The sequence below is a fragment of the Podarcis gaigeae genome (genome assembly GCF_964106915.1).
Source record: "Podarcis gaigeae genome assembly, chromosome: 11".
NCBI lineage: Eukaryota > Metazoa > Chordata > Lepidosauria > Squamata > Lacertidae > Podarcis > Podarcis gaigeae.
This window is the reverse complement of record NC_139687.1, coordinates 856,720-871,548: the sequence shown is the minus strand read 5'-3', so window position 1 is coordinate 871,548 and position 14,829 is coordinate 856,720. Positions and strand designations below refer to the sequence as shown.

Genomic DNA, 14,829 nt, shown 5'->3' with positions numbered 1-14,829 from the left:
CTGACAGTAACAGATGAGTTTGCACAAAAGAAAATGGAGGGACTGAGAAAAGGTAGAGGGGAAGAGGAAGGTTTCAAGGAAAAAGGTGGATTGTTGTACAGGAGAGGGGTGCTGTATGTACCTGCAGGTGAATTAAGAGGTAAAGTGTTGAGGCAACATCATGATAACCCGACTGCAGGACATTCTGGTAGAGAAAAGACCCTGTATCAGATCACACGGCAGTTCTGGTGGCCAAAGTTGAGGGAGGAGGTAACGCAATATGTAAGAGGTTGTGAAGTATGTCAACGAGCCAAGGCACCCAGAGCAGCTCCTGCAGGGTTGTTACAACCTATGCCCACGCCGGGAAGGCCTTGGGATGTGGTGTCTATGGATTTTATAACGGATCTACCATCATCGCATAGGCATACAGTGATCTTTGTGGTGGTTGACATGCTAACCAAGATGGCGCATTTCATACCATGTGCCAAAATTCCGACCGCGCAGGAAACTGCAAATATGTTTTTAGATAATATTTTTAGGTTGCATGGTATGCCATCACAAATCATTTCAGATAGAGGGGCCCAATTTACATCACAATTTTGGAGGAGGTTAATGCAGTTACTAGATGTGGAGCTAAGCCTCACGTCAGCGGGACACCCGCAAACCAATGGGGAAGCTGAAAGAACGAATGCAACACTACAACAATATCTGCAGTGTTATGCAGAGCGGGTGGTTAGAGAAGTTGAGTCTAGCAGAGTTTGCGTATAATAATGCAATGCATGTGTCTACGGGCAGAGCCCCATTTGTGGCAAACTATGGCTTGCACCCAAGGGCATTCCCAGGTCAAGAGGAGCAGTTAGCAGTACCAGCAGCAGAACAAATGATAGAGGAGTTGAGGTGCATTCATGAGATATTGAAAGAGGATTTGGAAGAAGCTAAAGAGGCTTACAAGAGAGCTGCAGACAGGGGAAGAAATCCAAGTAGGGAGCTGGGTATGGCTGTCTACCAAGGGACAACCAATACGAGGGAGGTGTAAAAAGCTAGAACCAAGGAGATTGGGACCTTTCCAAGTAAAGGCTCAAATTAACCCAGTTGCTTTCAAGCTTCATTTGCCTGAAAATATGAGAATACACCCTGTATTTCATAGATCTTTATTGTCAGTGTTTGTACCAGCGCATTAAGTATCAAATTTCAAGGGAACCACCTCCTTTTCCCAGCATGATGGGGGAAGAGGAGACCGAAGTGGAAGAGATATTAGACTCGAGAATAAGTAGGAGGAAATTACAGTATTTGGTTGCATGGAAAGGGTTAGATGAGTCTGAGAACTCATGGGAACCAGCAGAAAAAATAAACGTTCCAGAATTGCAGAGAGAATTTCATAGAAAATATCCCCACAAGCCAAAACCCCATAACTGGCATCTTCAAGTTACAGATAGGTAGCCGTGTTGGTCTGCCATAGTCAAAACAAAAAAAATTCCTCCCAGTAGCACCTTAAAGACCAACTAAGTTAGTTCTTGGTATGAGCTTTCTTGTGCATGCACACTTCTTCAGATGTGTATCTGAAGAAGTATGCATGCACACAAAAGCTCATACCAAGAACTAACTTAGTTGGTCTTTAAGGTGCTACTGGAAGGAATTTTTTTTGTTTTGGCATCTTCAAGAAATTTTTGAAGAGACAGATAGCGAGGAAGAAGAGTTCATAGGGTTCGGTCCTTCAGAAACAGAGGAGAGCGAGGAGGAGGAGGAGGAAGGGGGGCTTAGGGGAGGGGGTGATGTCAGGGAAGAGTTAGACGTTTCCAGTTTCTCAGAGGGAGAAAGCATTCCCCAAGGGGGGAGGGAGAGCAGTGAATCTAATAGAAGGGAGCAAGAGGAACAAGAGGGAGGGACCGGCTGTTCCCAGGAAAGGCCAGGGTTCAGTTCTAGCTCAGATTGGGAGGAGGGGAGATACAGGCCAGCTCTAGCCAGGAGGGTAGGAAAAAGAGTGGGAAAGCGAAGGGAAGGGCGCCTTCGCCATTTTGAGAGTGGCTGGTCACGGAGAAGCAGAGCTCAGAAGGGATCTGAAAGAAGTGACTCTGAGGAATGATATTTAAGAACCGTTTATAAGATTGTTTTGTTAATACGCAATAAAAAGTTATAAAAGAACAAGAAGCGTTTGTGTGGTGATCTGAAGAGGACAACGACCAGGCCTGACATGGGCAAGTTGAGAAGTTAAACTAAAAACCTTATTGTATGGATGCTTTAGCTGAGATCCTTGCATTCATTCTGTGATGAAAGGAAGTACAGGAAAAAAGCAAGAAAGATATTTCATGCATGGGACTAAGTGACCAGCATATTTTAAAAGCATGGGTCATACACCATCCAATACATAATCCCTACTCGACCTCCACTGAAATAAGACTTGCTCCATGCACTGAGAAGGGCTGTCATGTGAAATTCACTCTGCACCTAGAGATGCTTTCAAAGAAAACCAAACAAAGAAGCGAGCAACCTATTTCCACCTACCTGTGAAAAGATGCGAGCAGGTCCTCTTCAGCTTATTTGCTTGGTCATACAACTTCCGTGCGCTCTTGTTGGAGGTGGAAATTAGCCTTTGCCTCATGACTTTCACACCCTGCTTGCTATCTGGGTTGAAAAAAACTACAATTGGGAACCACTGGGTGTAGTTTAACAGATCCACGGCTTTTGGGGTCACATCCAATAGAGCATGTTTATCCTGTTAAAAGTGCAGCAATAGGAAGGTTACAGGTACAAAAAGGACAGCAAAATAACAGCATCCCCATCCCCAGCATCTCCTACTTGGCTTCCCAACGTGATAAAAAGCTAAGAGAACCGGCCCAGGGGTGGGTGGGGGGAGTGAATATGTGTACCTGCTCAATGATTTGCCTCACAGTATTCAAACGCACAACGCCGGTGGACTTCTCTGAGCCTGCATCTTTAGGCTCGGTTTCTGCAAGAATAATACAGCTATGTCGTCATTTCCGTGGATCACTAAATGCTGAAGGATTGTGTTAAGAGAGGAGCACTGAAAGACTTACTGGCAGCATGATACATCTCAGGCAAGTCATTGCAAAGTTTCTCCATTGCTACGTCTGCAATGGGACCAAATATCACCACAGGGCGCCTAAAACCAGCTGAAAATAGAAAGCTGCATATGACTAGTTTCTATTTTATAATGACCAAAACAAAAAACTGTTCCCTCTAAAATACAGAAATGAATATCCCCCAAATCATCCAATCATCATAATCATCTGTAAAATACGTGAGGACATTTTGTCCTCACAAAGGGAAAAGTTCCTCACAATTCAGACATACTTTCACTGGAAATTGGCAGAGGCCAACAAACAGCAGCTGACACACTTAAGAGACAATTACTTGCAGATACCCTTCACACAATATGGCTCTGTGAAACATCTCTCACACGAGTCAGTACAGCAAATGTTCTGTTCTAACGCAGTCCAAAATAATTATTAACTCTACATCTCAGCAGCTATTGCTTCAGTGTGTTTGCTTTTGTTGAAACAATCCCTACATGTCTCTTAAATGTTATTTTAAAATAACATGTCCCTTAACACTTTTGTGCAGTCACAGGTGTGTCATGCTGAGATGCTAACTCACATTTAACCAGAATAAAGTTGGCACACTCCTTGCTAAGCTTTCCACAAGAGATATTGAAAAGAGGTCTCTTGAAAAGAGTTATTCAGATTTGAAGGGCATCATCACTATTTTGTTCCAACAAAGAACATTCAAAGCCTGTTTTTTTGAAAATACCTATTTATTATCCTAACATATACAATAATCCACGCTTATCTATGAGAATGGACTGTATTCTAGCCAATGCAATACTAGCATGACAGCAGATAAGCTACACTTAGAGAAAAAATTAAGCATACATTTTCACAACACAGTTCAAGAAAAGGGGGCGCACAACAGCACTGATGGAGAGAGTCCATTGTCCTGAGTATTTACTAAGTGTATCTACAAATGAGCCAGCCTGACTTTGAAAACTGACTCACACATTACAGTTATAACAGCAGCACAACAGAAGCTCAATTGTAATGTCTGAAATGCTTACATGTCTTTTTTTAACTTCTCAAAACATTATGAACACACTGTGCGTTAGTATAGTTTGTGTTTCCATATTTTGTATTGTGGACTATTCCATTATTTGGCAGCCCACAGGAGGGGCATGCAGAGGAACTGGTTACTGAAGGGGGGGGGAACCACTCATCTAAACAAATTTAATGTGATGTTTTGGACAGGCCACAACATGGTTGTGACCAGAGACAGACTTTACCACTTGCAGTTAGCCTAGAGATAAAGCCAGTTGGCTTGATTTGTTTAAGTTGCCAGAAAAAATCGCTGTAGCTGTCTTTTACAAATGAGGAAATGAGCTGTCAGTTTTCATATGCTGTCACTCACTCACCCTCCCGGAGCATGACTCGCTCATAGGCTGGAAACTTTGTGCTAACAGATGCAATTGCTGTCAAATCTTCACGGCTCTTCTTTAGATTCTTTTTCATTCCAGACCGTTGGCCACGCATCCGCCAGAAGTCTGCCCTGTCACTGGAGCCATCTCTTTGAGCATTTTGAACACTGGCCATCTGCTCAGCCCTGAAAAAGAAACAGCATTTAGTCCATTTGTAAAAGTCAGCAAGTCAACTTGTGTGCATTTCTGCAGGCAGAAAAGCATATCATAGACACAACTGATGCTATAAAATAGTACAGGATGGCCCCCATCACTATATTCCTATGTATGTACATGTATGTATAGGTAACATATCCAAGTCTTTGGCTGCTTCCCCTAATACCTCCTGACATCAGGAGCAGGGACAGCAGTGTGACACAAAAGCCCCTTTACATGTTAGATGCATGAAGTACCGTAGGTCTTTGCCTCTAAATGTGTCGCTTTCCTCTTCTACATAAGAGTAAAACACAACTATTTATTTATATGAGACCAAATAAAGGGGTGTAACCCAAGGACACCACTGGGGAAGAGGATCCCAAGTGACCCTTGTAAATAAGAATTGAGTTCTGCATGTACTTATTTACATGCTCCATCTGTTTTTGATAACACTAGACAGAGATGGAATAAACTACAAGAGAGAGTAACATCAATTAACATCATGATCTACAGGTTATTAAGATACCTGCTTTTGTTTGGAATCAGGCCCTTCTCCAACTCGCTCTCAATCCGCACAGCCAGCCAGTGACCCAGTTTTCCATCGTACAGTGTATCGACCACTCGGAAGACCTCCCCTCTGGTGAAGGCTAAGCTTTGTGGCATTTCCTTTTCACATTCAAAATGTGTCCTTATGAAGAAAGAATCTCCTCTGCCGCAGGCCATTATATCTCTGTAAACTAGTGATAAAGACCAGATCTAGTTCAATTATTTTTCTCAGTAGGTCTATAGCAGGGCTTTGGGGACTCTCTTAGAAGACTGCTACAGTCAGCACAAAGAAACTACCGGACATTGTAGATTTGCAAATATTTTCCATAAGAATCTGCTGTGTGCAAATGACTGAAGAGCCATTAATACAGGTAATTTTGACTTAAAATCTGCATGGAAATGAGAAGCTTTAATTATTTCTACTAACCCACTTTCTCCAATAAGATGCAGTAAAATCTTTAAATATGAACAGAGCAAAATGCAGCAGCTGACTACTGCTATATTTGCTGTTCACCTACTACACTGAGACACAGCTTGAGCTATAGATAAAAGCAGGAAGTACATAAACAAAAATTTACATGCCGGTGCCTACCATCATATTTGCTCTGGGCCAGAATTGTCACAATATCTCCTTTCGGAATTTCCAACAGGTACAGAACAGCATCCTCTCGAATAATACCTCTGAAATCTTGAGTGTTTACCTGATACAAAACCACCAAACAGATTTTAAGAGAAGATTCCTTTGATACAGACCACCAAAGAGGAAGAAGCTGGTTTTGCCTTTGTGCAAAATATTAATTTTAGCCAACCAACTTTACACATTTCTGGGTTATATTCACTGAGGGCAGGAACATGTCAATCTCCCTCTCTGAACTGACTCAGTACCAACCATTTTTCTACTAGCAAGTACAACCAACTTTTAACCACTATACGTCTCCTAAAAATAATGTTTTAGATGTGTAATATGGGGTGATCAGACACCCTTATTTGTTTCAGAACAGTTTGCCTGTTACAAGAGCTAAGTGAATACTGCATTGGATGAGGCTAAAACCATTGATTTGTATCCAGAGTAGACCCAATGAATCAATGGACATGGCTAACTGGTTCATTTATTGCAATGGGTCTTCTTTGAGAAGGATTTCATGGGATACTTAACCATGGTCAGCAGCTGCATGCTTTAGAACAGAGGTCGGCAACCTAAGGCCCGCGGGCTGGTTCCGGCCCAAATGGGTTCTGAATCCGGCCCACGGATGGTCCAGAAATCGCTGCATGGTTCTGATTCATATCATTTGGGCTGCGCCATTTTTCTCTCTCTCTCCCTGATGGCGGCGCCTCCTCCCTCCCTCCTCCTGGTTTCTCCCCCGCCCTGCGGAAGAAGGGGGCTAGCCTTTGATTGGTGCCAGCAGCTTTGTTTCCTTCTCATTGGTTGCAGCTTCCTTTCCTCCTGCCTCCCTCCCTCTAGAGCCGAGAGGAAGGGGCCTGGGCTTTGTTTGTGCCAGCGTGATTTAAGGCAGCCCCTCCCCGGCTCTCCCCTGGCTCGCTACTCCTTCTGCCACCGCCACAAGTTCTGTTCTGAGACACCCTCCCAGGGTTCTGGGGTGTATGAAGCCTTGTTTCACCCGTTTTTAACTCCGCTACCGAATGCGTCTCCCCCTCCAAGACGGGAGAGAGGAGAACACGTGTCCTTCTGCAGAAGGAACTGCTCGGTTCAGGACACATGTTCTCCGCTTTCCCGTCTTGGAGGGGGATAGACGTTCCGTAGCAGAGTTAAAAATGGGGGAACAAAGCTTCGCACACCCCAGAACCCTGGGAGGGTGTCTCAGAACGGAACAGATATGCTGTGGCATGCAACTGAGACCTTTGGAACTTTATTATTGTTTTTTGATGGAATCTTTGGATCCTGTAGTAAAGAGAGAGTGTGCATGCGCGTGCGTGCTCTGGCCTGCGGCAAGGTTTGAGGGACAGTGATCTGGCCCTCTACTTTAAAAGGTTGCTGACCCCTGCTTTAGAATGCCTGAAGAAGGCTTAAAGTTCTTTTAAAACAAGTGATGCCCAGGAGGCTGCTGGGAGGAACGTGAGCTCAGAAATCAATCAGTTCAGATCAGAAGGAATACAGTGGTACCTCGGGTTACAGACACTTCAGGTTACAGACGCTTCAGGTTACAGACTCTGCTAATCCAGAAATAGTACCTCGGGTTAAGAACTTTGCTTCAGGATGAGAACAGAAATCACACGGCGGCAGCAGCAGGAGGCCCCATTAGCTAAAGTGGTACTTCAGGCTAAGAACAGTTTTAGGTTAAGAATGGACCTCCGGAACAAATTAAGTTCTTAACCCAAGGTACCACTGTAGTACTATTCTGTACTGTAAGCCTTCACAAAGATTGGTGGAAAACACAATAGAATGATAACTAGGTAACAATTGCCTCAGCTGGGTTGTCAAGATGCTGCCAGAGGTTTTAACGTAACAAGTTGCTTCAGCAACTGTTTTTAAATTAGGAATCCCATCCAAGGTTTTGAAACAAACACATTTACTAAAATATTATTTTAAAAGAACTTTCATAGCTACTTATATTGAAATACAGCAATTTCTCCACTGAACCGTGCAAGAAAACAGCGCTATGCAGAAGCATGTATACCTTAAGAATCTGGTCTCCCTCTTGTAGGCCTTCCTGCTCTGCAGAGGTACCTTCTTGAATTCCAGCAACAAATATTCCTACATCATTCCCACCTGCCAGCCTGATGCCCACGCTATCACCTTTCTTGAACTTCACCATCTTTGTACCGGGACTTGAGAAAGAAAAGGAGTTTTAGAGATGATTTGAGTCGTGTAAGAGCATTTCATGTGTGAGCACATGAAAGCTGAGGCAACATAGTCCCCATGTGAAGACATCAGCATCGCAAACTTACACATTTAAAGCAGCCATGGGATTACAAAAGTACAGGGATTTCCACCACACTTATTTCATGTGCTGTATACTGAAACATAGTGGTAGGGGGAAGGTTGACATAAAACAGTGCACACCATGAGCTGGTAGTCAACTCTGTGGTCACCAATGGAAAAAAAGGCAGCCACAATAATGGGAACAACTCTGTCTCCCTGTGAACACAGTCCGTTGCATCCTAGCCTTGTTTTACACAATTGTGTATTCACAGGTGTGAGCGCTTGGTGGGACTGGACATTGTGAGCAGACACATGAGATCCCAGGCTGCAGTGACCTGTATCTACAGATCTGATCAGAAGCAGATGCCAAGAACTGACCGTCTACTGCAGTGCCGCTGCTGCATTTCTTAACATGGTTAGGAGATTAGAAGTGCCTCAGAGCCTCCTTCCAACTCAGGTGTGCAAATTCCTTTTTTATGTATCTCCCACTAAGAGATAATTATGATTAATATTACAGCTACACCTGCAATTTCAACTACCATAGGGTTGGTACCAAACCACAATTTGCAACCCTCTTTGGAAGTTAATTTTGCAAATTGTGGCTTTGGCTAAACTATGATTACACCTCATTTTGATGTATGCATGTAATGATGTTGGGAAATCTTAGCAAGTTAAAACTTTGGCTCATGAAAAAGAAGAGCATTATGGGAGAGCCAAATGCTGTAGAATCCTGGGAAAGTGTATCTGGTTCTTTAATTGCCGAATTCTTGTCTTCAGAAGTGTAACTTGGGTGTCTCCTTCCTCTGTAGAAAAGGGAGTTTCTAGTTGATTTGTTGTTCTTGACACCTGGCTGTTATCTGGCTAATTTACAACTCAAAGAATCTGGTCTGTGTCTGGGAATGCTTTAATCTTCAAGGTCTTTTGATAAACAGGATTCAGCTGTCTCTTAACAAGTCTGAGCTATTGTTCCTCCATGTAACCCTTGGCGAATTGCTAATTAATCTAAAGACCTGATTGGATTAAGTTTTGAATCCCCCTGGGTTCAAGAGGGAAAAAACCTTAGGAAACTAACTTGCAAAATGCAGACCTTTTCGCAGCCCATCTTGCCAGGCAACCCATCTTGCCTAGCACACCTTGCCATGTGAGACCATCGTCATGCAAAGGGCCTGCCCTGATGAGTATGTTCTGTAGTTAGTGATACTAAAGAATGTTTTTATTTTTTGTTTGGGATTTGTAAGAGATGTGCCAAATTTTATGTTCTGAATAATCTTTCTTTTTAATAAATTCTGGGGAAAGGACTTTTTCCTACTTTTGTCTTTTGTGCCTTTCTACTGGGGAAGCTGAACCAGTACCTGACCACTTAGTCGCCTACCAGAGCCTGTTGGATTTCTGTCTGCCTCACGGTAAAGTGACACAGAGGGGGGCAGCCTGGTAAAGCTGAAGAGTAATCACCTTCCTTAGGTTACTTTTTGGGGGCTGTTCTGAGATAAGGAAGTGGTGGCAGCCAACTACTGTTCTGTTTTTTGTGTTCTGAAAAAGCTTTCACATGCCGAGGACGGCTTGGAGAGGTGGAGAGGTGGAGAGGGCGTGTGAATACTACAATACATATTTAAGGTATGAAAGTAATAGGTGAAATATAAAACACAAACCCATATATTGCTAGGTCTTCAGGACTTGGCTGAAGGAATGTTCTTGGGGCTGGCTTGGGCTGAACAACTGTATGTATTAAAAAACAACATGATGCACACAGAATCATAGAACTAGCTTCCATTTTGTTTCTAAATAACACAAAAGACAGTAAAAAGAGTAAAAAGAAGAACGTTTAGGGTATCTAAATCTTTTTATTTAGAAATAACTTTCACTTTCTCTTAAGTTGGTTTACCTGAATATCACAAATCAGATCTCAAAGGCCAACCAACCTTTTCTGGTACAAGGCTTTCAATGTCTCTATGTTTAATACACTCTGCCAATATTAATTCTATTATAACAGAGGAAGGAAAATATTTTTCTTTTTACATTTGCATTTATTTCACAAGCTCAGTTTGCTGTAGTGCCCCTCTTTTACGTTTACACAAAGTTCACCAGTAAAAAACAAAAAACGTGTGAAACGCATACAGTTTTATTGGGCTGCCTCCAATGTCTCAGCTTATTTTCTGTTTTAAAACAACAAATGCTAACAGAGAAACTGAAAGATAATTTGGTATGCAGTTGGTGTGCTGAAAAAGACAAGCGGTCCTCTCTCCCGTCTATAAAAGTAGCTTAGGGGAAGGATTCTTAATGCACCAGAGTATATTATTAGAAGGGAAAGCCTGGAGCAGCAGAAATGAAATGTACTTCCTAAAAATCATCTGTGTTAACAACTGATCAGGTTTTATATTTCTATGAATGAAGCAAGGCTGCTTCTCCTATTGAAATTAAAGCATTTCAAAGTCGAGAGAGAGTGAAACTGACCTGGAGGATCATCTTGGTACTTGGGTTCACTATTTGTCTCTGAGATTAAAGCAGCAGTGAGATCACCGGTTGATCTAAAAGGCGTAGGTGTTGCTCCCATTTTGGATAGTCTGCTGGCTGGATCTTCTTTTGCACTTAAAACAAAATCCACAAAGTTAATAGAAAAGTTGAGGATCTAGTAACCGTAACAGATGTAAGTGACACCACGTCCTTCCTACCTCTGTTTTTCCTTTAGCTTTTCGTTGGAAGAATGAGAATCTAAATCTGAATGGTGCAGCCTCCTATCTTCCTGAGGGGAGCAAGACCTGTTTGACTCTATTTCAGAAATATCTGTTGAGAGAGGAGAGCATAAATTTAGCTGCACAATAAACATTTGAACATCCTTGTTGGTTTTATTGACATTATACTGGAGTGCTCCTCCCCCTTCACATAGAAGAGAGCGCTTTGGCTTAGTTAAAGCAGGACCTGTGAACTTAAGGCAGCCCACAAGAGGTAGATGGGAGCCTGAAAGGAACATGCAGGACCAACGCTCATGCCCAGTTACATAAACCACCATTAGGAAGCTGGGAAAGTTACATGCAAAGTGGCCTTCTAGCCAGCAGATCCATGACCGCATGATCACTTCATATCTGGCACTGAATACAGTTTTTCCTTCCCAGGAAAAATGCCATGTAAGAAGTGACCTTTAGTGGGCAGCCTGCACAGAGGTAGTCTCTTTCTCAGCCAGCCTATGGATACAACAGAACAGCATGATCAATGAATGCAATGGAAGTGAAGAAACCTGGTATGAAAAACACATTCTGTGGCATATTCTTAGCTCATATTGGCCTTGGCTTGGGGCAAAGGAACTCACCCACATGCCTTGCCTTGACTCAAGACATTTGGTCACACTTCAGACCAGTTACTGGTACAGATTTCCAAGTCTCAAAATCTGTACCACAAAAAACACACAAGCTTTTATACTTAGCAACTTTTGTTTTGTGTCTAATTGAGTACATTTCTGTGAAGGTATATTTTTATTTATGCAAATAAATACTTAAATAGGAAAGTGACTTTAGCTCTGCTTCTAAGCTCTCACCTTCTATTTCTGACTCGCTGTCATGCATGGAAGGAATGTTGATTAGGGTTTGTTTTCTGTCCCTTAGGACAACCAACTGGAGTTTTCCTCTTGATTTCTCAATCAATTTTCTGGCATCAAATAAAGACATATTCTCTGTCACTGTACCATTGATCTGGATGTGTGAGACAAACATATTTACTTACACTTTGAGCACAAACGGTTCTCCATTCACTAATTGCAAATGGACAGGAAAACTTGCAAAGTGTCCATTTCCCCAAAAACGTAAGAAATTAAGGGCCCTTAATACAAAAACGTACTTTGAGAATGATGTCCCCTTCATGCAAATTGCCATCCTTGGTTGCCAGCCCCGTGCTGGTCATTTCTTTGATGAAAATCTGACTTCCAAGTCGAAGGCCATATTCTGTAAGTGGAACAATAAGAGACAGTTTTGCAGCTTGACACATGAAGCATGCTACATGCCACTGGTTTCCAATATATGCAAGTGGAGGGAGCCATCAATGGTATTTTGTCTTTCTCAGTGGATTGGAAGACAAAGGGGGACCTGAGCAATGCAGCTGTGGCACATCAGGGCAAATAGACTCTACTGGTCAGGTAGGGAGGGTCACCAAGATTTTACATATAGCTACTAATCTGGCTGACTGCCTGGGATGCAAAAATAAGGAAGTATCAAGTGCCAGGGCAAGGTACCATGCAGGGCTGGCAGGCAAGTTCAGCTTCATGGGTTCCTGATCTGACCGAGTTCCATGCTAGCTTGTGGGCTCCTAATGTTGAGAAAAAGAAGTGGATCAAATTGCTTGCCCTATATTCTGTAAACCAAGGTATACATTTAAATTTAAGGCATCTTTGGGTCCTTCTCAGTAGTTTTGACACCGTGGAGTGTGTACCAGACGTTCTTCTAGGACGTTTACATGGCACTTTGTCCTCAATATATTTGTAAGGTATCCTAAATTTTTTGTCTCTTGTTTAATTTTTTGCGCTTGTGTAAATTTCAGGAAACAATAAGGAAAAAATAAAAACTGAGGTGCCAAGCAAACAGAGGTTTGCAATCAATGGGTTAAACGGCCAAGGGGAGAGGAGGTAAAAGCAAGGAGGAGGCATTCCTTTCAACCTCCCACCAAAAGATGCTGGGCACTTGCCTTCGTTTGATCTGCTTTTTGTGAGGAGAACATTAACTGGCCCACTGGGGTCCTGATGTGCTCCATAGTCATACTGAGGCTGCAATTCAGGGGAAGGGCTGCGGGAATTAAGCCGGTCTCTGCTCCCGCTCTTGGCTTCCCTCTCACGAGGGGCTTCAAGACGGGTTCTCCAGTCGTAGTCTCGGGGCACACTCCGATCACCACCATAGCGCCGGTCATATTCATCCTCTCTATCCACGCTCCTGCCTCTGCTTCGGGGTCTTTGGTATTCGTGGTCGAAGCTCCTCTCTCTGTCCATGCTCCGGCCGCGATTTCGATCGCGACTGCAGCTGCGCTCTCTGCTGTGCTGGCCAGTCCTGTAGCCCCGATCCAGGTGGTCTCCCCAGCTCTGGCTCCGGCCCCCATTCCCACTATACCAACTCCTTTCACTGTAGCCACTTCGAGTGCTTCTGCCATCAAACTCGGCACGACTATCCATAACATCAAAGGCCCGGTAGTCATAGTCCAGAGAGGGGCTTCTTCTCACAGCTGGGAGCTGCACTTGGCGAGGTCTTTTAACTATCTGTTTGCAAAAATGAGAACAATTTTGTATTTCCTTGTAAAAGCCACAATCATTTTACATTCAGCTGCAAAAAAATTATCACTACGTTTATAAAACCCAACAAACCCAACTTAGACGCAATGTAGCAGAGCACTTCAGCCAAGCTGGCATTCCATGCAGCTGCTCCACAGTTAAGATGCCAGCAGAATGCCCACCTAAACAGCAGGTCACTGGTGCAGAGAAAAGCCTGTGCACTCGCTGAGCATCTTTAAACATGATAATCAGCTTCGCAGGTAAATGCTTTTTACAAGACATCAGCATCTCTACAGCAGGCCTGAGAAATAATCTCCCTTCCCACCCTTTCCATTTAAAATATTACAGTTTTTGTAATATCAGGTCTTTATATTTCAGACGTATTAATACTTATTCTAAGTGCAGTGTTGTTAACTTCTCCTTAATGATAGAATGCAAATATTTCTGCAAATACTTGTTAACTTACAATGGTAGCCACTTTCCCACTTTTCCTTAACTGCTGCACAGCAAAAGAATGGGCCACATTTTCCATGGGTGTATTATTAACCATAACCACTCTATCGTTCTCTCTGCAAAACAGAAGCATGTTGTCAATTAGAAAATACTAACATTGATAAAAAGGGTGGGGTTTGTTTATTTATTGCCTTCATATCCCTCCTTTTTCTCCATGGAACTCAAAGTGACTTACGTTTTTCTCCCCCTCCTCATTTATTCCCCACAACAACCCTGTGAGGTAGGTTAGGCTGAGCGTGAGCAACTGGCCCCAGGTCACCCAGGGAGCTTTCTGGTTGAGTGGGGACTGGGGTCAGTCCAGCCCTACTGCAGGGCCCCACCTCAATCCATTATGGGGAACTGGTTGCCTGCGTTTGCCTCCTCTGCCCCCATCCAGCCCCCTCTACTTAGCTCAGTCAAGAAATGGGGACATGGAAGCCATGAACAGGCCCCCCAGGCCTTTTCCTATGCTGCCATTCTTAGTTCCTGAGCACATAAGGGGAGAAGACGGGGCTCTGCAATGCCCCATGGAGATCCCTTTGTGTTCAGGCACTGCAGCCAGCGTAGTCCTGAACTGAGCTCGTTTATCTCTACAGTAACATTATGTTCCGTTAAATTCAGTATAAGACAAATGATATTTGCTTAATAACATAAGCAACGTCTCATTATAATTGTAGGTCAACATTGCTGGAAAGTTGAAGATTTCCTCCCTTTGTTGTTTTACATTTAATTGTCCTCACAAACTATTCCCAGAGCCTAATCCCATAGACATCAATTTCCAATGACCAAAACACAAGCAAAGAAATGGAACACATGAGGCCTGTCAACATCCTCCCAGTCCTAATGCCCAGGTTCAGTCTTCACCACTACGGGGCGGAGAGCGACATTTTCATTAGCACACCAGTGTAGCTTTCATGAATTTGCTACGACCTTTCCCAACCAGGTGCCTCCAGATGCTCTGGACTATCCCATCAGCCCCAGCCAGGACATACAACCAATCATAGAATTCTGAGGTTTGGGATCTAAAGGCAGGGATCTGCAGGCCAACGCAGATGCTACGGAAGCAGC

General features: G+C 43.3%; 1 protein-coding gene across 4 annotated transcripts in view; it reads right to left on the bottom strand.

Annotated features, from left to right (window-relative positions):
• TJP2 (tight junction protein 2) overlaps nucleotides 1-14,829 on the bottom strand; it is a 92,879-nt gene that overhangs the window by 15,776 nt on the left and 62,274 nt on the right. For all 4 annotated transcript variants that reach the window (XM_083701918.1, XM_083701919.1, XM_083701917.1 and 1 more), the window contains 14 exons: nucleotides 13,736-13,838; nucleotides 12,696-13,257; nucleotides 11,856-11,959; nucleotides 11,557-11,710; nucleotides 10,697-10,808; nucleotides 10,479-10,612; nucleotides 9,677-9,743; nucleotides 7,783-7,933; nucleotides 5,739-5,847; nucleotides 5,127-5,337; nucleotides 4,403-4,590; nucleotides 3,015-3,110; nucleotides 2,847-2,926; nucleotides 2,482-2,692 (listed from right to left, as the gene is read on the bottom strand). In XM_083701918.1, the coding sequence (XP_083558044.1) occupies nucleotides 2,482-2,692; nucleotides 2,847-2,926; nucleotides 3,015-3,110; nucleotides 4,403-4,590; nucleotides 5,127-5,337; nucleotides 5,739-5,847; nucleotides 7,783-7,933; nucleotides 9,677-9,743; nucleotides 10,479-10,612; nucleotides 10,697-10,808; nucleotides 11,557-11,710; nucleotides 11,856-11,959; nucleotides 12,696-13,257; nucleotides 13,736-13,838 (2,282 nt within the window). The remainder of the gene's footprint in view (nucleotides 1-2,481; nucleotides 2,693-2,846; nucleotides 2,927-3,014; nucleotides 3,111-4,402; nucleotides 4,591-5,126; nucleotides 5,338-5,738; nucleotides 5,848-7,782; nucleotides 7,934-9,676; nucleotides 9,744-10,478; nucleotides 10,613-10,696; nucleotides 10,809-11,556; nucleotides 11,711-11,855; nucleotides 11,960-12,695; nucleotides 13,258-13,735; nucleotides 13,839-14,829) is intronic.